Source organism: Cryptomeria japonica, chromosome 1 (assembly GCF_030272615.1).
Source record: "Cryptomeria japonica chromosome 1, Sugi_1.0, whole genome shotgun sequence".
Lineage (NCBI taxonomy): Eukaryota > Viridiplantae > Streptophyta > Pinopsida > Cupressales > Cupressaceae > Cryptomeria > Cryptomeria japonica.
This window is the reverse complement of record NC_081405.1, coordinates 534,221,413-534,248,615: the sequence shown is the minus strand read 5'-3', so window position 1 is coordinate 534,248,615 and position 27,203 is coordinate 534,221,413. Positions and strand designations below refer to the sequence as shown.

Here is a 27,203-nt window from a genome sequence, read left to right as displayed (position 1 = left end):
CTATTAGTAAGTGGAAACTCTAGTATTTCAAATTTAATATTTTTTACTCCAACAAAGTTTTCCATAAAACATTCTTTTTTTGTAGCATGTGAGAGTTACTTATATAGTTAGAAGGTATAGGCCACTGGTTTTCAATACCATCCAAAAATCTAATGTTATGATTAAGGTGCATGATGGTTTCACTTGTCTTGCTATAGACTTTATCACTCTTCTAATTGATCATGGCTCTAAGTGCTTGGATGTTACCTTAGCTATTATCCCTACTTAAAATCATTTTTTGTGAAGTTGGGACATCCTTGGCCCTCTTCCATGAAAGCTATTCATTCTACCATACATAAGTGTTTTAATTTCCCTCATAATGGGTCTATTATCACAATCAATCATAGTCTTTACCAACCAACAACAAGATGTGGAAGTTTTACCCTTGATTACTTTTGGCCTCAACAACCTAAAAATTTGAAACCTCAAAATGATTCTCTTTTTTTATTTTATCAAAAATAGAAAAATTAGATTATATCGACCTTGAGTAAACCTAAGGATCCTTCACCTATTGATATTCCTCGTCCTCATCCCGTACCTAGACTTCTTCCTACTTCTTCTATACATCCTCTCTATTTTGTAGTCCCACCACGTACATCATATAAAGGAAAATGGCCTCTATCCTGTATCTCTCAACCTAGTGAGATTTCTTCCATTCCTCCTCTTATGAGGGAAGAAAAGAATCCCATGTTGATTAATCCTCAACCTTCACAAGTTTTGAGTCAAACTAAGAGAAATCCTAGTGTGAGAGAACACCAACAAAGACTTCATACCAAGGATTGTGAACTTGCTTCCCAAACCAATTCCTCCCCAAAGACACCAAATGTTGACTTGGTCCCATTTTTCCAATCTTAGCTTGACCCTAGGGAGAAAGTTCAACTTAATCCACCACATCAAAAGTTAAAAATATCTATTCAAAATGAATGTTCATTTCCTTTATGTGTTAAAGATCTTATTGTGATTAGCTTAGATGATGATATTGATGTTGATGCTAATGCTAACAATGTTGATCCCAATGATTTTGATGATATGTATGAGTTTATTGAGATTAATCGTGAACTATCTTTAGAATTTTCAAAAGCATTAACTCTAGTTGCTAGTGACAAACAAAGTGACTCATCATTAGATCATGGTCCTTGTCTGGAACATGATGTAGCTCCATCTATTTTGATCACTTTTTCTCCTCTTGCATCTTGTCCAACACATCTAAGTGATGTTAAGCAAGATTGGGGGGCAAACAATTTGCTTGACTAGCTTCACTTGTTGAATAGACTCTTATGTGTGTTTGCTTGTATGTAATGTGCTTCCCCAATAATGTGTTACTTGAAATTTTTATGCTAGGCTATCTTGGCCGAAGCTATTCTGGCTCCAAAATAGACCTTTTGTACAGCATGATAACGACATGTTAGTCAATCACAACTGTTTATTGCAAAATTGACGGTGTAAAACGCACGACTAACACACGTGTTAGTCAATCCGTATTGCTGTTTTGGAGCCAAAATAGATGCGTCCGGCTATGGCCGAAGCTATTTTGACTCCAAAACAGACCTTTCGTACAACGTGATAACGACGTGTTATCTTTGGATGACCTTTATTGCTCTATTGACATAAGGTAATAAAGAGGTTGAATATATTATGACATTTTCTTATTTGTATCTCAATACTTGTATATGTCATATCAATGTGATATTGTTCATAAATGTTCCTTTGTGTTGTCTAATTGAGGGACAATGCAAAATGTTGAGATCTCTCTCTTTGGTCTGTACCATGTTGACCGAAAAATACTTCTTTTTGTTCATCTAGCGTGTCACATATATTTGTTAGGTCACAGATCCAAACCGTACCTGCAAGAACGACTTTTGTTGTCTTCATTGCCTCCCGACTGACTTCAGTCTTTTCATGGTTATTGCAGATAAGTGCTGATTTTTTGCAATAACCTGGAACCAAGTCATTGTCGACTCGATCACGGGTTGTCGTGTTCTTGCAGGCGTGCCCGTGCAAACAACCTACCAATTTAAACTTTCATCGCTTTTTCTGCATACTTTACCTTTTGAAGCACTGAATTTCTTTTTTTCAGCAATAGGGCGTTTCTAACATATCCATTCTTGATTTTGTTTTCTTTTTCACCAGAGCATCAATTTTCTGTTAATGGCTTCCACTTCAACATCTGGTCGAGGACAACAGGAACGCGATCCATTTTGGGTGCTTGAACCTCCCCAAAAAAAGATAAAATCCTCCTTGACTGCAGAACAGTTTGATGTATTCATCAACCATCGAGGCCCGGACACCAAAACGAAGGTGGCTCAGCAGCTCTACGATGCTCTACAGGAAGCTGGGATCCGGGCATATCTAGATGCTCCAGAGACTGAACTCGGAGATTATTTTCCTTCTGCCATTAAGAATGTCATATCCTCTGCCGCAGTGCACATAGCCATCTTATCACCGCAATATGCAGAGTCTCCTTGGTGCTTAGCTGAGCTTGCTTTGATGTTCCAAACCAAGGCTAGAATTATTCCCCTCTTCTACCATGTTCAGCCATCAGACTTCCGCTACATCAAAAATGGAGTTGCGGAAGCATTTTCCAAACACGAAGGGAAGGGCAGATTTCCTAGTCATGACATTCAACAGTGGAAAGAATGCCTGCAGAATGTTTCATGGCTCAAAGGCTACGAACTCAGCAAAGAAAATGAGTAAGACATCATCATGTGCTTTCCATGCATATATATTTCTATATTTTGTTAATTTTTGTTTTCCTAGAAACTAGTTTAACTAGTCTAGGAATCGTTTTGTATTTACTATTATAGCTTTTATACTTCACCCTGGACGAAGTGTTGGTTATGTAAGTCTAAAATGGCTATTAGTAAAATCAACTCTATAATGACGGACTTTCTCTCGAAAAGTTCAGGAGATCCTTTTGAACTTTGTTTTGAGCCTCGAATAAGATATGTGTAATTAGAGAAAGGGGGCGCTTAGAGATTGAAAATGTTCAGATTTTAAAGCGGGGGGTTAGAGACTAAAGATTTTTAAAGTAGTTCTGTTGGCTAACTTGCGTGGTCAGGAGATTTATTTCTCTCAATAAGAGTGTTTATTTGATCTGAATTATTTTGTCAATTTAGAGGACAATACCTAAAGCAGAATTGGTGGTATTGTAAACACATAATAAATCATATAAAAATTTCATTTCATTGAAAATATGTAAGAACCATACAATTTTTGGCAAACTCTGTGAAAGAGAGTTGTATGCCCTTGAGTCTATCCAATTTGGGCAAACTCTGTGAAAGAGAGTTGTATGCCCGAGCCCATACAAGTTAGGCAATCTTGTAAAGGAGATGTATGCTTGTGAACTTCATGAGAGCTGATACAAATTGGCTAACTCGACAGACGAGATGCATGTCATAGCTTTGCAAATTCGTCTTAAGAGTTGTATGTCTATAACTCTGTAAATCTATAACTCTTCAACTCTCTGCAATTGGATTCGAATTGGGCTTATTTATAAGCATTCAAAGAAGTTGAACAACCACTGCATTTATGTCCTCATCGGAAATCGAAAAGACAATCCAATATTGAAAGGTTATTACATTTATATAAAGACAAAAATTAATTAAAGATTAGAATATTTAATACTCTGACTTATTTCTGATCATTATTCTTTCAAATTTGCTAAGCAGACTATTTTATAGTTCTTTATTTTATGATTTAGACTGAAGTGTTGTTCAGTTTTTAGATGGTTTTTTCGCCTATTCGCCATATATGGCTGTGTTGTGGCAAGTAAACAAGTTTTCTCTTCCATTTTACTGTACAAGTATTTTTATACGCTCCGACTGCTTTTGTGCTTCAGCCACTAAGCTTTTTCAATTCGATAAATATTTTTGTTTTATAAATTGAAAAAAACTAAATTACTTACAATATTTTAATTATATTTTTGTTTTAACTTTTCTTACTTTCAGCGATCCGAGCGAGCTGTGCGATGATGTTCTGTCCGCTGTAGTTAAGGAGAAGCAAAAGAGAAAAATTCCATTCCAAGTTGCACAATATGCTGTGGGACTTGACGAGCTTGTGAAAGATTTCCATAGCCATTGTCAGAGAAATGGGCAGATGAGAGATAAGATAATTGGCATCTTTGGAATGGGAGGATCTGGCAAGACCACTCTCGCTAAATATTTGTTCAATAGCAAACATTCAGAATTCAGTGGATCAGCTAGTCTGTTTGATGTGCGAGAAAGCCATGTCAAAGGTAACCTGACTTCTTTGCAAAGTAAGCTTCTCAATGATCTGTTTCCTGGAAATCATTATTCATTTTCTAGTATAGAAGAAGGAACAGCCTATATCAAGCATGAGCTTCAAGGGAGCCACGAATCAAGGTTCCTTATAGTTATAGATGATGTTGATCATCAAAAGCAATTGGATGCCCTGTTACCCAAGGATACCCTCAATCCCAATAGTTTAGTGATTGTCACAACCCGTGACGAGAGACTTCTTATAAAGTTCGGAGCGACAGTCCGTTATAAGATGAAAGAGATGAATCCAGAGCATAGCAAAGAACTCTTCTGCTGGCATGCGTTCCATACGCAATCTTGTCAAAGGGGATTTGAGAATTTGGTAGATAGCTTTGTCGAAGCGTGTGGAGGTTTACCTCTTGCTCTTCAAGTAATGGGTGGGCATGTTTTTGGAAGTGGCATGGCTTATTGGAAGTTGCAATTAGATAAGGCTAAGGCAAGACTAGACAAAGACATAAGAGATACGCTTAAAATAAGCTATGACGCTCTGGAAGAGGATCAAAAACAGATCTTTATGGATATAGCTTGTTTTTTTACAGGGGAAGATGAGAGAAAAGCCATAAGTATATGGAAGGCTTCAGGTTGGAGAGCCGAACATGCACTTCAGACCCTCAAAGATAAGTGTCTTATTGAAGTGCAAGATGAGGTGTTTGCCCCTGTAGGATGCCATTATGAGCCAACATTTGTTTTGAAAATGCATGACCACCTCCGCGACTTGGGGAGGGAAATGGCAGATAAAGAAACGGTCCAGCCAACAGATAATCAAATGAGCCATCCTCGTCGGCTGTGGCGTCCTGAGGATCTTGTATGTGTTTTATGCAGCCTTAAATTTATGCTCCTAGTTGCAAATGATTTGTTTTCTGTAAGCTGTTAGAACATTTATAGGTAAGTTAGAGTGAACATTTTCTAACTACAAATAATTTTGAGTTCAGATTGGAATGAGAAAAATCAAGGGATTCCAAGGCACCCTCGCTGGGTCCGAAGGAAAAAGTTTCAGATGTTTCATAAATCGGGTCGACATTGAAGATGATTTTTATATGAGATGTTTTCTGGGGAGTACAAACACATCAACTGATTTACAAGTGCTTGAACTTTCCTCTATTTTTGGTCATCGGCGTATTCCTGAATACCCGATTCCTCTACAAAATCTGCACACTTTAAGTCTTGAAAGAGTATCACCTGTGATATTGTGGCAAAGGGATGACCAGGTACATGCTTTTTCTTGATCAAAAATTAAATTTTGGTCGCACCAGCAATTATTTCGGTCTTGTGAGATTTTTTATCATTGAAAAAAATAGTAGTTTGAAGTTTGAACAAAGTGGTTGTAAATTCCAGGTTCTACTCAAGTTGAAAGAGCTATCTTGCATCTTTGATAGTATCTTAGACTCCAGTCTTCAAAATATGTATATGAGCGATTTCAAGAAACTGCTGAGTTCGCTTGGAATGTTCAAAAATCTGAGAAGTCTGCAAATAGAATGTGGACCTGAGTTCTTAAGATGGGAAAGTATTATTGAATGGAATCGCTTGCAGAAATCTATAAGAGAACTCACCTATCTGCAAACTTTAAGCTTGAAATCCTTTAAGGTAGAAGGGGAATTTGCTCTAAGCAACAGGGGAAAGACAACTGTTGATCTGTTTCCTATGAGAAATCTTGAGGCCATAATTCTGTGCGGTGTATTGAAAACAACGGTGGTCTCCATTAGTGGACAGTTCTGTCCCAACCTTAAATCTCTTCAGCTTTGTTGTATGACAGATCTGATTGAAATGGATTTGACAGGGATAACCACACTGGAATGTCTGAGCCTGTTGAAATGTCAACAATTGAGAAAAGTATTGGGCAATGATCTGCTAAAACTTGAATTTTTCAATATAAAATTATGTCCGACTATGAGAGAGTTCCCAAATTTTGGGGGTGTCAATTGTCTCAAGAGGATCTATATTAGCCAGTGTGAGAACCTGCAGGATGTATCAGCTTTTGAAAGATTGGAGAGATTGAAGAGGATCTGGATCGCTTATTGTCCAGAGCTGAAGAGTATAAAAGCTATTGAACACTTGAAGGGATTGAAGAGACTCTGGATTCAGGGCTGTACACAGTTGCATGATGTAGTTTGTTTTAATGAATTGAAGGAGTTGAAGAAACTCTTCATTGGGAAATGTACAAGGATGCAGAATATGGAAGGCATTGAACATTTATTACGCCTGGAGAGCATTATCATTACTGAATGTCCGAAGCTGACGAATATAAGAGGCGTTGAAGAATTGGAAGGACTGAAGGAGATGATTATTTCAGATAGTCCTATTATAAGCTGTGTCGAAAGGTTGCAGGTACTAAACACAAACACATGTAGTTACTCATCATTTGTCCATTATTTCCTTTCAATATAGTGCCTATGTTGCTTGTTAATTTTTTTTGGAACAATTGCATCTCAATAAAGTATTTCTGTTCAGTTTTCGACTTTCCATATGTACTGTTGAAAATAATTTATCGAGGACACTATGATTTCAGAGATTGCCATCTGAGCATATAACTATGGTGGGGAGATCAGCTATGTCAGATTTTATTTCAAATGAGGGTGATGAAGATGAAGATGAAGAAGGATTTAGATTTGGGTATGTGAGGAGATCGTCCATATCATATTTTACCGCAGATAAAATTGGGAACACATTGTCTATGGTGGATGCTTTTTATGAAATAGAGCGTGAAGGAAATATAAATAATATTTTGGACTGGTTTCATAAAACCCATCGCTCACTCAGTACATTCATCTTCTGCGCTTTGGTTTGGGATTCTCCTCAGATAGAGGGCGATGTTTTTAATGGGACCAGGATTGTGCGTCAGAGACCTCATCACCTAAGACATATAAACCTGTTTAGCGGTGCTGCAGACTGGATATATATGTGCGTAGTTAATGAAGAAAGGTTCTCAGAATATGACTCCTGGATTCCATCCTCTCTTTGTATAAAGAAGGCGTTTATAATGGGAGTGAAGGCAGGCGAAGAAAGGAAAACCCTTCACGTACTGCAAAGCTTATTTGCTAAACTATGCATTCACAACAGCTGAATATTCTGAAAAAGATCTGTTGCGCTTTGGGCGTGTTGATTGGTGTGAGAGAGTGACAGTGATCTTGATTGGTCTGAGAGATTGGCTGCAGAGGAGCATGCTCTTTCTGATTTCGCCGACGATGAAGAACACATTGGTGGTGGTGATGATGATGATCATAATGCAAGTGACTTTTAATTCAAAATTCAGTTGTTGCAAATGAAATTATGTAGATCTTAAAATACAGATTTTTTTTAAAATCAAATGGGTCTTTATATAGAATGATCTTTTATTGGAAAAGGTTTTATACTCAATAAAATTAGAATTAGTATGCTATTATAATTAATCAACTATTTTCCTCTTAATGAAATTTATAAAAAAAAAATAATAATAATAAATTTTTTGATAATTTTAAAAGTATATATAAATAAATTATGTACAGATCAGTAAATTTATATATTTAAAGATTAAGCTAAATGAATCAAGTAGAAATTGAAAGAAGTTATTGATAGAATTAAAAGTTGTGTGCATAAGTGATATAAATTCTTAGAGAATTTGTAGTTAGATATAATTTTTTTTGGAAATTATAATATTTTTATTGATTTGGATATGTTTATTTTAAGTATGATATTGTATATGTTTTCCGAATTCACTTAAGTAGGTTAAGATAATCAGTTGTACATTCTTTTTCTTTCATGAGATTCTGATCTTTTCTTATTCTCGTAGATTTGGAAACTTGAGTAAGCAATCTTTTGTTTTTTGTTTTTATGTATTATCCTACTCTTTATTGGATTTGGAAATTATAAAGTTGTTTATATATAGTTTTATTTTCTTCTTCAATAGACTCAATAGCTTATCTTTCTAATCTCTAGATGTAGATTTGTTATATTGGCATTTGCACATCTCTCAAAATCTCTATCTTATTTTAATTAAGGCATTATAACTTTATTGTTTAAATCTCTCTTAAGAAATTATTGGGTTATCCATCTACTTGCATACTTCTGAAATGATACTGTAGCTCATGTTAATTTAAGTATATAGTTCTTGATTGGAAAATTACAGTTTGCTTTCCTAAAATCTTATAAACTCACATTTTCTCTTTTCTTTTGTTTTGAATGACATAAAGAATTAAGAAAGATCTATAAAAATCTATTAATCTCTTGTGTTATATATTTTCTAGTAAGATCTTGATGACTACATACTTTCTAGTTATATTACCAACATTTTTCATTGATTCCAACATGTCTAAAATTCTTAAGTTAAAGAAAAGCTTTTCATTTGTGTTGGATGACATAATAACAAACAAGAGTTTGACGCTTACATCAAGTGACCTACTCACAAAAGACACATTTTTAGTTCAAACAAACCTCACCATTGCATCTACAAATCTAAAGGCATTTTATTTCTATATAAAGGTTGTCAAATTTAGACACAAAAACTATTTTCTAAAAGAATCATTAAGGATCATACAAGTATAGAATTAAAGGTAAGGTTTGTTTTTTATATAGATAAACTACTAGTTAGGGCTAGTCCCCTTTCAAATCACTTTTGATTGGAGCTATTAACCAGTGAGACCACATTTTTGAGGGGCTTCATCCTCAAACTTGATCGACATTAACACCTTAATAACTCCTTGTATCTCCTATCTATATCTCCATTTTATCACATTATCCCTCCAAAGACCAATCCTTCTCTCTCCATTAATCTCCTTATCCCTTCGGTCCTTATCACTTCGGTCCTTATCACACCCTCCTTATCTCTCCAATAGCACAATTCTCCTTGTTTCTCCAAGGGCACATCAATCTATGGTATCACCTACAACTGCAGTTTGCATTCACCGCTATCGTGTTGCATTCTTTATTTTGTCCCTGTTGGCTCCACCTCTTTTGCACGCCACCTACGTAAGGATAACAGTATCCAACATCAGCAATGGCAGGGGGCATTGTCTCCTGCAATCCACCATGGCACTCTGAATGGCTGGGCAAGCAAGGTCGCATCTTGCATAGGGGTGTCACCCATGCATCCTCCATACGCCATTTTTACAGACAAGACCAAGCAAATAGTGTTCAAGGTATCATGTATGCATGTTGCGAGTCAAACACATAACCTCCCCTTAGGCAAGCGTGCAACACAATCATTGCATTATGAGGTCATCCTCATTGAAGGTAAGTTTTATATATACAAAGTTAGTTAACTAATAGAGGCTAATATTTAGTGTTTACATCAAATGCTACTAGCTAGATTAGTACTAGTGAAACAATCATGTACCCAAAAGTTGATGAATACTCAGAGGAGGGGGGTGGGGGGGGGTGAATTAGTATACCAAAAAGTCTTGCACTTAAACACTGAAACAGTCTAAAGATAAATCGATAAAGCAGTTTAACAGACAGACCAGTTATCACACATGCAAACCAAAATGCAAATAACGCATTCACCCACAAAAGCAATACAACCATAACACAAGATATTTGACATGGAAACCTAAATGGGAAAAACCACAGTGAGATGGAACTCACAAGTCACTATCTGCAGAATAGAAACCAGACCGGTTAGGGTCAGACCAGTTAAGGTCTTACAGTGTTCTTCACCAGAATAGATCCTATTAGGAATCTCAATCTCTGTTAGGAGATAAGTCCGATCAAGGACTACCTTGCTAGAGGATTTTAGATTCACAAAGGCGAACCACCTTGTTAGAGGATTTTACAAAAGGCTTTTGGGCCTACCTGTTTAAGGGCTATAGACTTGTCAAATATGTGAATAATCAACAAGTGTTTGATCTATCTAATAGCACAGACTACTTAATTAGATCCTTGATAGCTCGTTCTTAATGCACTCCTGCATTACTTCAGTCTTCTACACTTTCATATTCTTTTTAACTCCTCAACCACCTTAAACCCTAGTCACAACATAAACCCTTTCAACAACAACCTAAAACCCTAGACATGATGTCCTTTTAAAGGAGTCTGATTTCATGTCGGTCCAATAGGATTACATTTCAATTTCCTAGGTTCAATGAATCTAGACATACTCAGTAACATGAAACAAGAAGCACTGCCACTGTGTCGGAACCGTCAAACAATCAGTGGATTGATAACTCATCGCAAAATGCCGGTTGATAACTCATCACAGAGTATTATCGGTTCATACAAAATACCGGTTGCCGGTTTGACAAAAATGAAGACTGGTCGAAATGTGTTATGCCACTTTAATCCCTCGTACCGCTTGAGGTCAACATGCTGCTTTAGACTGGGAAACACATTCTACAAAACATCAATAGTCTAAAGACTATAATACAACATACTGGTTGGAACAAATACCTGTTGTGCCCAAACTTATACATATAAAGAGGATCTTAATGCAAGTGTCTGTCCATCAATGACAATCACAACATAAACATCAAAAATGCCAACAATCTCCCCCTTTGGCATTGATGGCAACACTTAGGAAATAAAATTTTGACATCTAAGTGTTTTACAACAAAATCATGCCATTAGCAAAATTGCTCCCCCTAAGCATATACACTATCCCTTTAACAATACAATGAATAGTAATGTTGCATACAGAGCATAAACATTGAGATATTAGAGCATATATCAAAGCATATAGCAAAATTTTAAAACCAAATACTTCTCCCCTATACTTCTCCAAAATAGAGTAATTCTTCCCCTTTGCCAACAATGACAAAGTACCACTGAACAACCCTATTTCTATTTGATATTAAAACAATAAATGTTTATGACAATAAGGAGTAGTACTTGTCAAAAATAGATTTATAGTCCTGCAAGAATTGCTTCATTGATAGAGACCAGGACTCAAGTAGGGAGGTGGCCACTTCTTTCTCTGTTTGCATCTGGGAGACCTGTTCTTCCATGGCATCAATTGTGCTCATCTCCTGTGTAACTGTCAAGGCATCTAGGTTTAGATAACACTTCTGAAGAATTTGTAGATGTGGAAGTAAAACTAGTTGTAGCTCCTGCAAATCTCTAGACCGTGTGTTGATTTCTTGCTCCATTTTCGCTGACTGGATATGAAACCGGTGAACGGTTTGCCCATAATTTGTGAAGGAATCATAAGGCAACTTGAATGTGCTCAAGTAGGACTACAAGTCCTATTCAATTTTTTGCTTCTAAGCTAGCACATCATCATAGAACAGATGGGGTTGACAGATTTTGCTGAGTAGCATATTCCCCTCATCTAGGGCATCCCTTATGTCCTTTTGTTCTTTCTTCAGTTCAGACCAGAGCTCATTCAACTTTTTCACCAGAGCTATATTAAGAGCCTTTTGATGCTCCTTCTTGACATTAGCCTATGCTGCCTCTTCAAGACTCTGCACTTGATCATCTACTACTGTGCATAGGAGCTTTAGTCTAGCTAATGAAGAATCGGTGTTTAGAAGATTTGTACCGGGTATCAAACTGGTAAGCGTATCCATAGCAGCTTGGATTACATCTTGCTCCTTCTTCCGTCGAATGTTTTCAAGGTGCTCTTAAGCTACCTTGATTCTTTGCATTAGCTCCGATTCACTTGCAAAATGGAGATCGATAGGACTGGTGATATCAGCCGGTTTGGCTTGACTCCTGGTTGCCTTCGGAGTCTCCATCTGTGTGCTCTTCTCCGCTTCTCCTGTCTTGTCCTTTTGTGCTTTCTTTTTCTCCGCTTCTCTCATTTTCTCTGCTTGCTTATCTTCTTCTTCCTTCTTCTTTTTCTCTACTTCCTTCTTATTTTCATGTTCCTTGTCTTCTTCTTCCTCTCAGCTTCCTTCCTCTTCTCCTCTTCTTTCTCTTCCTCTTCCTTCTTCTTCTTTTCTTCTTCCTTCCACTTCTTCACTTCTTTATCCTCTTCTTCTTTCTTTTTCCTTTCATCTTCTTGCCTCTTCTTCTCTTCACCTTTTCTTTTCTCCTCTTCCTCTTTTCTCTTCTCTTCCTCTTTCCGCTTTACCTCATCTTCATCCCTCTTCTTCTTCTCTACCTGTTCCCTAGCTGCTTCCTTTCTGTCCTCAGCTTGCTCATTGCTCTATTCGGCCTGATGCTCTTGTTCTGTTCCCTCAGAAGGTATGTCCTAAGTGACATCTTCTACGTCCAGGGCATTGACATCAATAGTGTCGATTGGTTTTACAACCAGATTTCCTTCATCATCAAATGCTTCATCTGGTTTGGATATAACCGATTCTTCTTCTGCTTGTCGGTTGGCCAAATGTGCTTTGTGAGTTTGGACAACAATTTGCATAAACAGATGGGTGTCCTTTTCGACATCAGTAACTCTACCTTCTAACAACCAGAGTCTTCTTTTTCTAGTGAAGAAGAGTCCTTTATTTAGATCAATAACATCATATAATTCAGAATTTGACAGGTCGAGAAACTATTGTGCAAAAACCTTCTATCTAATTTCCTGTTCTTTCTCTATGGCAATGTGCCATCTATTATCTAATGACATATAGAAAGAATCCAGTGTCTGAGACTTTATCTCTGAGGGTGACCGGTCATTACTACACAGATACTAAATTATTTCCTTTTCAACCGCTTCCTTTTCATCCTCATTGAAGTCATCGAAACACTCAAGTAAATCATTTAACACTTTTCTCCTAATATTCTTTATTGTTCTTTGACAATGTGTCAAAGGTTTATAGGAGGAGATATCTATATTTACCGGTGCTGAAGATGTCGATTCACTCTATGTCTTCTTTCTTGTCTATCTCTCCTTTTTGGGCTGCTCCTTCGACACGGTTTCTTTTGAGTCTGGAGAGTTGCTTCTTGTCTTCCTCTTTCTTTGGAACACTTTAGCCAGTGCAGCTTCCGGTTTCTTCTTGTTGCAGTAGTAACCGGTGTTGATGCTGCAGGCACTGCCTTTGCCTTCTTCACTACCGGTCCTTTCTCTTTCACTATTGGTGGTTCCTTAGCTGATGCTATCCTCTCTAGGTAGGTGTCAGTTCTCTTCGCCTTAGGATCAATCAGTGAGGCAATAAGAGTAGAGGCATACCCTTCCAGCATGTTGTACATCACCTCATAGCCCATTGGCTCCACTTCTTCCATTCTAGGCTCAACAACCTCCATTATACATTTGTCTACATGGATGGTGAAGCAGATATCGTCTTCATATTTCTTGACGATGTCTCTTGATATCCTCACTCTTTGGCTCATCTTCCTTCTGAACTCATCAAAATAATTGTTCAGAATATTAGGGTAACCGGTTCCAAGTGCTTCAATGCTTTCCTTGGTTTGCTTGGTTAACGGTTGGTCACCAGACCACTGAACGTCTCCTACTCTTGGGAAGTATCCTTGAAAGTAAAAGAACAACCCAACCAATAGTTGTCCAAACTTGAACCTCAGTGCATTATCTTGTTTGATTTATTTTAGGTTCAATAGGAGTTGCCTCTACATACTGGTGCATAGGTCAAATGATGCATCCTCCTTTACCATTTGGTAAGCGGCATTTACCGCTGCAGTAGATACAGAGTTGATTCTACTGGCTGAGAATGTCCGGTAGCCTATCACCATGCAAGCATACTTAACTAGATCATGCTTGATTGAATTTACAGTCATGCCCCAGGGGTCACTCACTGAACCGGTGAGCTTGGACATCTTAGTTTTGCTAACTGTCCTTAGCACTGGTACTTCCCCTATATTGCAGAAACCAATGATTGCATGAATTGCCCGCGGTGTGATATCATGCATCCTCTCCAAGTACATTTTGTCACCATGGACCCTGCTCAAAATAATACCTTTCAAAACATGCAAATTTAGGGATTTCCAATTCTCCTTTACTCCTCACTTTGTCAGTAGCTGAATCACCGCTTTGTGTTCTCCACTTGACCGTTTGCTATTTGAATTTGAATCTCCTTCACGATTTCTCAATTTCTCCAAATTTCTGCTCAAATCGCAGTTTTGTCGCTCTGCTCTTTGAAAAACTTTTCTTTGCTCAAAAACTAATAGTGAGAAATGATTTCAAAAATAGTTTTAAACATAGTCCTCACCTACTGTCATTAATGCTCCTCCATTAGGGCATAAACCCTAATTTGCCTTTTTACCGTTTCCGGTCTTCTGCCAAGCGACAGGTATCATACATCGGTTAAGGTCTTTTGCCTGTTTAAACTGGGGGTTTGAAAGCATTTCACCATTTGCTCCCCCTAAGCCTTTTGAAGCTTAGTTTGTCGCTTCTAATATTTCCACACTAGGTGCAGAAACCGGTTCCTCTTCCAACATTACTGGTTTCCTCTTCCAGGTTTTGTTCATGTCCACTTGAACTATTTCAACATCAATTCCTCCTTCTTGAGTGACCGGTATATCATCAGATATACTCTTTTTTCTTCTACAGAATCTTGTAATGTGACCCGGTTTGTTGCAATGATAGCAAACCAATCCAGGTGCTCTCTAAGGTCCATTGTTCATGTTTCCATTCTTCCTTCTACATGTTGCAGCAGTGTGACCATGATCATTACAGATCATACAATTTTCTCTCCATTCGGTTGCCGCTTGATAGTCACCGCTTCTTGGCTGATGATTGAAGACATTAAACTAGTTGTGATTCTGGTTCACAAAAGGTTCAGGACCAACTCCTTGGGTCCTCTGAGGATATCTTCTAGTGTCATTCATGACAGACCTGCATTCAAATGTTCTATGCCCATACTTGTTGCATGCATAACAATGACCATTGAACTTATTGGATCTAGGTACATTGTTAATAGAGTAAGGAAAATTATTGTAGGCTTTTCTCCTACATACATTGGTAGTGTGTCCTTCTTTAAGACAATTAAAGCAAACAGGTTTGAATTTTTGCTTACCTTCATCTTTGAATGCCGGTTGCTTCTTTGATGCTTCAGCATTTGTTCCTGAGGATTCTCCTTCCTCATGTCTAGAGAAACCAAGTCCATTGGTATTCTTTACCAGTCTAGCCGACTCAAGCTTTTGCTCTAGCTTGACAATACTTTTGCTGAACTTAGCAAGTATTTCCTTTGACTCAGAGAGTTCTTTGGAAATAGCAGCATTTGTTTCCAACAAATTTTCATTCTCACAGATGGCAGTGTTCAGTTCTCCTTGCATTTCTTCCTTTTCCACCTTGCTTGCATGGAGATGAGCATTTAGAGCACTGATTTCTTGTTTCAACTTGGAGATCTCACAATCTCTTTCTTTCACTAGGTCTTCAATTTTTCTTCGGTTCTCAAGATCTTGACACATCCAGATAGTCAGTCCTTCCAACTCCTTTCTCAGGTTGGAGTTTGATTCATTCAACTTATTTACCTCTACAATTAGGGCTTCCATGTCTGCTTCATCTGTAAAACTATTTTCAGATAGCTCCATCAGCTTTTCTGAATGTTCTCTCCTTTTTGCTTGAGATGCCTTGTATTTGACCATAAGATCATCATAGGCTTGCTCAGACTGAGTGAGCCATTGAGTAAGTTCCCTCAATGTGTATTCCCCCATATCTCTTTCCAAGTGGTTAAACTTATAGAAAGGTTGGCTCTGATACCAATTGATGAATACTAAGAGGGGGGGTGAATTAGTATACCAAAAAGTCTTGCACTTAAACAATTAAACAGTCTAAAGATAAACCGGTAAAGCAGTTTAACAGATAGATTGGTTATCACACATGCAAACCAAAATGCAAATAACGCATTCACCCACAAAAGCAATACAACCATAACACAAGATATTTGATTTGGAAACCCAAATGGGAAAATCCACGGTGAGATGGAACTCACAAGTCACTATCTACAGAATAGAAACTAGACCGGTTAAGGTCTTACAATGTTCTTCACCAGAACAGATCCGGTTAGGAATCTCAATCTCTATTAGTAAATAAGTCCGATCAAGGACTACCTTGCTAGAGGATTTTAGATTCACAGAGGTGAACCACCTTTTTAAAAGATTTTACAAAAGGCTTTTGGGCCTACCAGGTTAAGGGCTACAGACTTGTCAAATATGTGAATAATCAACAAGTGTTTGATCTATCTAATAGCACGGACTGCTCAATTAGATCCTTGATAGCTCGTTCTTAATGCACTCCTACATTACTTCAGTCTTCTACACATTCATATTCTTTTTAACTCCTCAACCACCTTAAACCCTAGTCACAACATAAACCCTTTCAGCAACAACCTAAAACCCTAGACATGATGTCCTTTTAAAGGAGTCTGATTTCATGTTGGTCCAATAGGATTACATTTCAATTTCCTAGGTTCAATGAATCTAGACATACTCAGTAAAACGACACAAGAAGCACTGCCAGTGTGTCGGCACCGTCAAACAATCGGTGGATTGATAACTCATCACAAAATGTCGATTGATAACTCATCACAGAGTATTACCGATTCATACAAAATACCAGTTGTCGGTTTGACAAAAAATGAAGACTGGTCGAAATGTGTTATGCCGCTTTAATCCCTCGTACCACTTGAGGTCAACATGCCACTTTAGACCGGGAAACACATTTTGCAAAACATCAATAGTCTAAAGACTATAATACAACATACCAGTTGGAACAAATACTGGTTGTGCCCAAACTTATACATATAAAGAGGATCTTAGTGCAAGTGTGTGTCCATCAATGACAATCACAACATAAACATAAAAAATGCCAACAAAAGTGATTTCCCATACAAAAAATTATGGTTTTGTATTTGAAAAGAGTGGTATTGACCAATAAAGATAATGTTCGAAGATTTCTATGGTGGTTTTAGCATCTTTAGAAGTATATTGAATATTTTGGAAAGTTTTGACTTTTCAAACCAATAGTAACACCATGATGTTATGCTAACATTATTTTTCATCCCGCTTTCTTACCAATTTACCCGTGGTGTTTTCAATTTTATGCTTCAACTTTGTAAGGTCCATTCTTGATCATACTAATTTTTTACTATATTTATTTGAGGTAGAATTTCACTCTTCATTGTTGTTTAAGTGGCTTCTTGATATGACACTCTTTACTTCCAATGTTTTAGTTTTCTAGTGGTTTTTATAGTCAAGATTATTTTTCCAAACATCAACCATTTATAACTTTCACATGAATGGGCTCCTTCTAGGTGATATGTTTTAAGAAATTAAGCTCTACAAAGAGGTATGGATTGTTTATTCCTATTCTATAATCACATAACTTTTTCCTATTTTAGCACTTTATAGTGTAATGCGAGTTATTTATAGAAGCCCTAACCTACACCGTTATGAATCAAGTTAAGGAGAATATGAAAGTCTTTGGTAAGTCCAAAACTTGCACCCCCACCCTCATCTTTGGACTGACTTATATCCAAGAATTGGGATATGGCTAACATTCTATCTAATTTTAGCTTCCCACATTTTGGGTTTAGAAACAACATAAAATGTCCACCTGCTAATACCAATTTGTTAAAATTAAATTTTGGTAGGCCTTCTTAAGGAAACCCGAGTTGAATGGGTAGGGGTGGGATCATTAGAGAATTAAGTAGCAGGGTTGTGGTGGCCTATGTGGCTAACCTAGGCATTTAAACTTTTAATGTGGTAGAAGTGATGGTATCTTTCTTTGGCATTTCTATTTCCAACGATATGGGCTACAAAAATATCATCACTGAAGGTGATTCTAAAACTGTCATTATGATGTTGCAAGGTAAGGCAAAACATGGCCGGTGTGTGGTGGACCTTATCACTAAGTGCCAAGGTGTCATTGCCACCTTCATCTATGTAAGGATTCAACACACCTTAGGAAAGGCAATAGGCCTACAAATGGAATAGCTAACATTGGTCATTTTTTAGGGGCTTAAAATTTGGAGGACACAACATGAGTTACCTAAAGATATTCATGTCATGATCCTTGAAGACATTAATCCCAATGAGACCTAAAGATTTTAAAATCACCTTTTCCTTCATTATCCTATCCACTTTGTTCTTTAATAATTTATTGATGTGGACTTGCCTTGTTAAATCTAGTGAAGGCTATGCTTCTTTCAAAATTTCTTTTATTTGAGTTTACCCCATAGCTAGTTTAAGCAACACCTTTCTAGTCCCTATGGGTAGAGATCTTATCCAAACCAAGCCAAACAAATTCTTAGATTTCAAATAAAATGGTGTTCTTTGTGAAAAGTATATGTTTAAGGAATGAAGGGCTTCAACCTTTCTTTATTTGAGTAGTTTACCCAATCCTAGGATGAGTGTGAATTCCAAGCAGGTGGGGTAAAATTTGTGATGTCTATGGAAAGCATTGTGGCTGCTATAAGTCTTATGGTGGAGAGTATAACCTCCTCAAAGAAACCTAAGGGTAATTACAAGATGGATTTCAAGAGTTTCTTAAATCCAAGGGAGAAAGTTACTTGCCTGCAAAGTGGTTTCAATAGAGATGACTTACTTGAGGTTTGGAAAGAGGTCATTGCTCCTCATGAAATTCATCACTTTAGACAGGATATTTAAACAGTTTCATTCTTATCTTATTCACATGCTCAACCATATGAGGTATGGCATGAAGATTAATTTCTCTTATTGGCCTTTCTTGTCTATTTACTAGTTTACAATTGTTGCCAAAACTAAAAATGTCCTTCCCCTGCATCAAGGGCTTACTCAATGTTTGTACAATTTGCACCTGAATTTAACCCACACTTGTGAGTCAATTAGTAATCCCTCTAGTCCCACTCTATGTGTTGAGATGTTAGATAATCAAGATAGTAACTTGATGCCATCTCCACTCCTAAACCCAAAGGAACCCCTACCTGGGTCAACCCTAGTAGGACAACTAAATTCAAGGACCCATCAACCCCTCTCGTTATTGAATGCATGGTCGAAGTGCTAGAGGCAAAGGTGAATGTTTATAAGGACTCTACATCCTTGTGGTATATTGGGTCCAAGTGGACCCTAAATAACCCTATTAATAATATTGTCACCCCTTCTATCTCCTTGTTTGGCTCCCCTCCCCCTTCATTTACAAACTCACCAAGGAAATGTGACTTCCTTGCCTTTGTAGATAAGGTTAATGAACTTTGTGATGACTCAAAAAAATAAGAAGCTATAATCTATTTGTGTTTGTGGCTTGCTAAATGAGGAGGATTTGGGTGGCAAAAAATGATTTAGCTGAAAAACACATAAGGTGGGAAGGAATGGAAGCGGAATTTTAGTAGCTCTACATCACAAGATAAATGAGGAGGATAAGGAGATGATGAAGGCAATTGAACATCTGTAGAACAACCTGTTATGCCTAGCATATCTATTTCCACATTTGGTTTCCTTGAGTCAAAATATGGCCCCCCTTTTTTAGTTTCTTTCTTCTCTTTTTGGTGTCAACCTCGGAACTCCGGAATCTCGGAGTCCCAAGGTCCCTTTTGTTTTTACCTCAGAACTCTGGAGTCCCAGAGCCCCGAGGTTCTTTTTGGTTTTACCTCAGAACTCCAGAGTCCCAGAGCCCCAAGGGTTCTTTTTGGTTTTACCTCGGAACTCTGGAGTCCCGAGGTTCGTTTTGGGTTTCGCCTCGGCACTCCGGAATCCTGGAGTCTCGAGGTTCCTTGCTATTCCGACCTCGAAACTTTGGAGTCCTGGAGTCTTGAGGTCTTGGGTCTTTCAACCTCAGAACTCCAGAGTCCTAGAGTCTTGAGGTGGCTTTGTTTTTCCTTCCATCCCACCCTGGAACCCTGGAGTCCCGGGGTCATGTTTATGGTTTTCGTACGGAAGGGTTTTGGGAGGCTATATATATGAGATAATGAGCTTTTTGAGTTCATTTGTACATTCAGAGTTTCTACTCCCTAGCTCCAAGCTGCAAACCTCCAGACTCCCGCGCTCTCTTTCTTGGCGTCCATTTGATTTTCGATTCACTAGGTTGGTGAATTAGTTTTCTCTCCTTGTGTTTTTCTTGGTTTGGTGTCATTTTGTGTTTTTGTCCTTTTTCTTCTTTTTGGTTTTTGTTGTTTATGGGCGTGCCCTAACAATCCACCCTGGAACCCCATATCCCCAAAGTTTTGGGTTTCATGTTGCAATCCACCCCGGAACCCTAAATCCCCAAAGTTCCGGGTTTCATGTTGCAATCCACCCCGGAACCCCGAATCCCCAGAGTTTTGGGTTTTGCCTTCCATCCCACCCCAGAAGCTCAGATCCCCAATGTTCCAGGTTTCGCCTTCCATCCCACCCCAGAACCTCGGATCCCCAGAGTTCCAGATCGTCCCAAATTTGGAGCTCAGGACCCCGGTGGTCCGAGCCCTTTTCCTTTTTACTTACCTCGGGACCTCGAAGTCCCGAAGTGGATCAAGAATTATGTTTAATATTAACGACTAAAATTTGTGCTTTGCCTACAGGTTATAGTGGTTAGATGGACTCATCTGCCAACAAGATAGGTAAAGAAATTGACAGACTTCTAGCCACCATGAAGTACCAATATCAAGGACAGGTTCATGTTTTGAAGCTAGACGATCAAATTAGATGGGTCATGGACACCGAAGAGGGACACATATAAATTGGGGATATTGCAACCCAATTAGATAAACCTAACCTAGATGCTCTCCACCAAAGAATAAAGAGGTCGGTTCTTGTGGAAGCTACTATATTCTCGCAGTCCCTTCAAGCACCTGAGTTTACAATGACCATCACTCCATTCTACAATCCAGAGACAAGAAAGTGTATGGATACACATGGAAAAACTGTTATTGACTTGTCACCGGATATGCTAGGGTTCGTCTTCGAAATCCCGACTAGGGAAGAGACATTCTTATTAACAGAAGAAGAGGCCTTGAAAACATGGAACGAGAAGGTGTCAGCTAGCAAAAGACACATGAATACCAATTGGTTGGAAGAGGAGAGGAAAATAGGGCTCAAGGCTACAGAGATCTTGAGGGCAGACTTCAAAGAGCCTCAGAGGGACTTGGTCATCATGCTTAGCAGGGCCTTCGGCAAGCCTGACTGCAAGCATTTCCACCCTTGGATGTTCCAATTTATGAGTACCATATTGATAGGAAAGCAATAATTTGATTGGTCGCAAATCCTTTCGGATAACATTTGTAAGCAGATGAAGGAGGTGCAGCACACCCAGAAATTCTTTTTCACATCCTATGTCATTTGGGTAGCTGCCAAAGCCGGAAAGTTTCCAGAGCTATAGGTAGAAGGGCAGCTAGGAGAGAAGGAGGGGCAGAAGAAGATATGGTAATATTATTCCCAACTCACTCTAACAAATGCAAAGACACACTTTAAGAGGGTTAATGATGCTTTCATCTTCCCTACAATCATTAAGTTGACTTGAGATGCAGGATATCGGATAAGCCCAGAAGCCATGGCTATCATCTGGGAGTGGGTGTGTTGGTTCATCCAAAACCCACGTTCCACTTACATCAAAGTTAGTCGACTCACAGGGAATCCAATGCTGCTGCCTCGTTATTGCAACGATAGGGTAATCCTGCTAGAATATGTGAGACAACTTCTTGGTCTCCAATCACTGCTATCTTCTAAACATAAAACAGGTATTGACTTCTTGGTGTCCATTGGGTACTTCGCTTGTTCTAAAATACAAGTGGAAAAATTGGCCAAGCAAGAGCTTCAAGATTTGAACCTGAAAGAATATAATCATACTAGGGAATTTTATGATCCGTACGGGAAACTTAAGAAAGCTATGCCTAAGGCATATGAGGGGCATAGGCCCAGCCTGGAAGACTTTTGGGCCAACTTGCAGGACAGTTTTGAAGTTAGGGAGAAGAATTACAATAGGTTGTCTGTGCCACAGGTTAAAGACTTTGGTATCAAGACTAACCTCCCTAAAGAATTGAGGGATGATGGAGAGTTACTCGATCCAATTTATAAAGAATTAGGGATAGACAAGAGGCCCCTCTCCCCAGTGAAATGGTCCACAAGAAAAGATACAGATATGGAGAAGGTCTCCCAAGTAGTCATCATAAGGACTAAGCAATGGTTAAGCCAGAGGGTCAGACCCAGTGCATCAAAAACAAAACAAAAAGAATCCACCTCAGGGGTGCTGCAGTCGAGAGGCCATAAAGAGTATGCTCGAAATACGATGTCAATATTGTCATTTTTGTTATTTATGTTGTGATTGTCATTGATGGAAACACACTTGTATTGAGATCCCCTTTATATGTTTGAGCTAGAGCTCAACTGGCATTTGTTCCAACCGGTATGTTGTATTCTAGTCTTTAGGCTATTGGTGATTTTGCAGAATGTGTTTCCTGGTCTGAAGTGGCATGTCAACCCCTAGCGGTTCATAGATCTCAAGCGGTATGAGGGAGAAAAATGACACAACACATTCTTACCAGTCTTCATTTTTGTCAAACCAGCAACCAGTATTTTGTATGAACTGGTAATACTCTGTGATGAGTTACCAACCGACATTTAATGATGAGTTGCCAATTCACTAATTGTTTGATGGTGCCAACACATTGATGGTGCTTTTTGTGTCTTGTTACTGAGTATGTCTAGATTCATTGAACCTAAGAAATTGTAATGTAATCCTATTGGACTGACATGAAATCAGATTCCTTTAAAAGGACATCATGTCTAGGGTTTTAAGTTGTTGTTGAAAGGGTTAATGTCATGCTAGGGTTTAAGGTGGATGTTGAGTTGTTGTAAGAATGATCTTACTTGAGAAGATCAAGTTGTAACTGAGAGAGATAGAAAAGACAGAACTAATGCTAGAATGCATTAACTATGAGCAATACTGGATCTAACCAAGCAGTTTGTGCTATTAGATAGATCAAACACTTGTTGATTACTCACATCTTTTACAAGTCTGTAGCCCTTAACCGGGTAGGCCTCAAAGCCTTTGTAAAATCCTCTAACAAGGTGGTTCACTTTTGTGAATCTAAAATCCTCTAACAAGGTAGTCTTTAATCGGACTTATCTCCTAACAGAGATTCAGATTCCTAACAAGATCTATTCTAGTGAAGAACATTGTAAGACCTTAACTGGTCTGACCTTAACCAGTATGGTTTCTACTCTGCAGATAGTGACTTGTGAGTTCCATCTCACCGTGGTTTTTCCCAGTTGGGTTTCCACGCCAAATATCTTGTGTTATGGTTGTATTGCTTTTGTGGGTGAATGCTTTATTTGCATTTTGGTTTGCATGTGTGGTAACCAGTGTGTCTATTAAACTCTGTTACTGGTTTATCTTCAGACTATTTAAGTGTTTTAGTGCATTGATTTTTGGCATATTAGTTCACACCCGCCCCTCTTAGTATTCATCAATTGGTATCAGAGCCTACCTTTCTATAAGTTTAACCACTTGGAAAGAGATATGGGGGAATACACCTTGAGGGAACTTACTCAACGGTTCACTCAGTCTGAGCAAGCCTATGATGATCTTATGGTCAAATACAAGGCATCTCAAGCAAAAAGGAGAGAACATGCAGAAAAGCTGATGGAGCTATCTGAAAGTAGTTCCTAAGATGAAGCTAATACGGAAGCCATGATAGCAGAAGTAAATAAGTTGAATGAATCAAACTCCAACCTGAGAAAGGAGTTGGAAGGACTGACTATTCGGTTTAGTCAAGAGCTTGAGAACCGTAGGAAAGCTGAAGATCGGATAAAGTATAGAGATCATGAGATCTCCAAGTTGAAACAAGAGATTAGTGCACTGACTGCTTGCCTTCATGAGAGTAGAATGGAAAAGGAAGACATGCAAGGTTAACTGGACATAGCCATCTCTGAAAATGCAAGTCTAATGGAGACAAATACTACTATTTCCATAGAACTCTCTGAGTCAAAAGAAATACTTGCTAAGTTTGGCAAAAGTACTGTCAAGCTAGAGCAAAAGCTTGAGTCATCTAGATCGGCAAAGAATATCAATGGTCTTGGTTTCTCTAGACATGAGGAAGGAGAATCCTCAGGAACAAATGCAGAAGCATCAAAGAAGCAACTGACACTCAAAGGAGAAGGTAAGCAAAGATTCAAACCTGTTTACTTTAACTATCTTCAAGAAGGACACACTGCCAATGTATGTAGGAGCAAAGCCTACAATAATTTTCCTTACTTTATTAACAATGTACCTAGATCCAATAAGTTCAATGGTCATTGTTATGCATGCAACAAGTTTGGGCATAGAGCATTTGAATGCAGGACTGTGATGGATAACACTGGAAGATATCCTCAAAGGACCCAAGGAATTGGTCCTGAACCTTTTGTGAACTGGAACCACAACTAGTTTAATGTCTTCAATCATCAGTCGAGAAGCGATGGCCATCATGCGGCAACCGGATGGAGAGAAAATTGTATGATCTGTCATGTTCATGGTCACACTGCTACAATATGCAGAAGGAAAAATGGAAACATGTACAATGGATCTTGGAGAGCACCTGGATTGGTTTGCTATCATTGCAACAAACTGGGTCACATTGCAATATTCTATAGAAGCAGAAAAAGTATATCTAATGATATACCGGTCACTTAGGAAGGAGAAATCGATGTTGAAATAGTTCAAATGGACATGAACAAAACCTGGAGGAAGAAACCAACAATGTTGGAAGAGGAACCGGTTTCTACACCTAGTGTGGAAATATCGGAACCAACAAACTAAGCCTCAAAGGCTTAGGGGGAGAAAATGGTGAAATGCTTTTGAACCCCTGGTTTACACCAGTAAAAGACCTTAACTAGTATGTGATACCTGTCGCTTGGCAGAAGATCGTAAATGGTAAAAAGGCAAATTAGGGTTTACACTCTAATAGAGGAGCATTAATGGTGGTAGGTGAGAGACATGTATAAAATCCTATTTCAAATCATTTCTCACTATCTGTTTTCGAGTGAAGAAAACTTTTCAAGTGCAAAGCGAAGAAAAGACGATTTGAGCTAAGATTTCAAGAAATTGATAAACCTTGAAGGAGATTTAAATCCAGTTTGCAAGCGGTAGTGGAGAACTCAAAGTGGTGATTTAGCAACCGACAAAGAGTGGAGTGAAGCAGAATTAGGAAGCCCTAAATTCGCATTTGAAAGGGATTTTTCATGCTCTTGAAATACTCCACAATGGCTTCCGCATCTCATACCAGTTCGAGTACATCCATTGAGTCGGAAAGTTTTATTTAGAGGAAGTCCAAATATAATGCCTTATCACAAGTTCTGGCTGGAGTCATAGTTGAAGAGGGAATTTCTGATTATATTGATCGCAAAATAGAAGACCTAGGGTCTTTAGCTATTCACACCTAGTTAGGTCTATTTTTGCGACAAGGACAAAAAGATCAAACTAGAGTTTAGTATCCTAGAGAAGAAGAAACTCCATAATGCAGTATATTTTCTAGAAGATTTTATGGAGGATCACATCAGGATCATTTTGAGTAGAGTCCACGATGACAAGATGTACCTGGAGAGGATGCATGATATTACGCCTCAGGCAATTCATGCAGTCATCAGTTTTTTGCAACATAGGGGAAGTGCCAGCCCTAAGAACGGTAAGCAAAACCGAAATGGCCAAGCTCACCAGTTCAACAAGTGACTCACGGGGTATGACAGTTAATCCTATCAAGGATGATCTGGTGAAATACATCTGCATGGTGATAGGCTACATAATGTTTTCAGCCACCAAGATTAATTTTGTATCTGCTATAGTGGTAAATGCTGCTTACCAAATGATTAAAGAGGATGCATCTTTTGACTTATGCACTGGTATGCAGAGGCAACTCCTGTTGAATCTAAAGGCAATCAAACAAGACAATGCACTGAGGTTTAAGTTTGGACAACTACTGATAGGTTTGTTCTTCTATTTCCAAGGCTACTTTCCTAGAGTAGGAGATGTCTAGTGGTCTCCTGACCAACCGGTAACCAAGAAAATCAAGGAAAGCATACAAGCCATTGGAACTGGTTACCCTGAAGTACTGAACAAATATTTTGATGAGTTCAAAAGAAAGATGAGTCAAAGGGTAAGAATCTCAGGTGATATAGTAAAGAAATACGAAGATGACATCTGTTTCACCATTCAAGTGGACAAATGCTTAATGGAGGCTATTGAGCCTAGAATGGAGGAAGTGGAGCCAATGGGCTATGAAGTTATGTATGATATGCTGGAAGGGTATGCCTCAACCCTTATTGCCTTGCCTCTTGATCCAAAGGCTAAAAGGACTGAAACCTACTTGGAGAGGATTGCACTGATTGAAGAACCATCTACTAAGAAAGGAAAAGAACCGGCAGCAAAGAAAGCCAAGGTAGTGCCAGCAGCATCGGCACCAGCTACCACTACAACTCCAAGAGTGACCAAGCGGTCACCTACAAAGAAGAAACTAGAGGTAACACTGGCAAAAGTCTTTGAAAGAAAAAGGAAGATGAAGACAAATGAACCAGACTCCGAAGAAACCGAGTCTGATGAAAAGACAAAGAAGGCAAGACAGACAAAGAAGATGAAGAAGAATGAACCGACCGCATTCGCACTGGTAAATATTGATATCTCCTCATACAAACCTTTGACACATTTTCAAAGGACAGTTAAGAATATTAGGAGAAAATTACTTCATGATTTAGTAGATTATTATGATGATTTTAGTGATGAGGAGAAGGAAGAAATATTACAGGAAATCATTATTTATTTGTGCAAGAATGACTGGTCACCATCAGAGATTAAATCTTAGACACCGGCTTCTTTATTTAAAGCATTAGATAATAAATGGTGCATTGCTATTGAAAAAGAATAAGAGATTAGGGAGAAATTCTTTTCATAGTACTTTTCCGACCTCTCAAATTCAGAATTATTTGATGTCCTGGATCAAAATAAAGCTCTCTTCTTCACAAGGAGAAGAAGACACTGGCTGTTGGAGGAAAGAATTGATGATGTTGAAAAAGACACTCATCAGCATATGAACCATGTTGTTCTAGCTCACAAAGCATGAATGGCCAACCTCCAAGCAGAAAAAGAACCAATTATTTCCAAATTGGATGAAGTCTTTGATGAGGAAGGATACCTGGTTGAAGAACCAATCGACACTATTGATGTCG

The 27,203-nt window shown here is 38.4% G+C and overlaps 1 protein-coding gene across 1 annotated transcript; it reads left to right on the top strand.

Moving 5' to 3' along the window:
* Positions 1-2,101: 2,101 nt before the first annotated feature.
* Positions 2,102-7,515, top strand: LOC131073730 (disease resistance protein Roq1-like). Its single transcript, XM_058010229.2, has 5 exons — positions 2,102-2,729; positions 3,987-5,121; positions 5,249-5,524; positions 5,652-6,641; positions 6,823-7,515. The coding sequence occupies exons 1-5, from the start codon at positions 2,188-2,190 to the stop codon at positions 7,375-7,377; spliced, it is 3,498 nt and encodes a 1,165-aa protein (XP_057866212.1). The 5' UTR covers positions 2,102-2,187; the 3' UTR covers positions 7,378-7,515.
* The last annotated feature ends 19,688 nt before the right edge of the window (positions 7,516-27,203 follow it).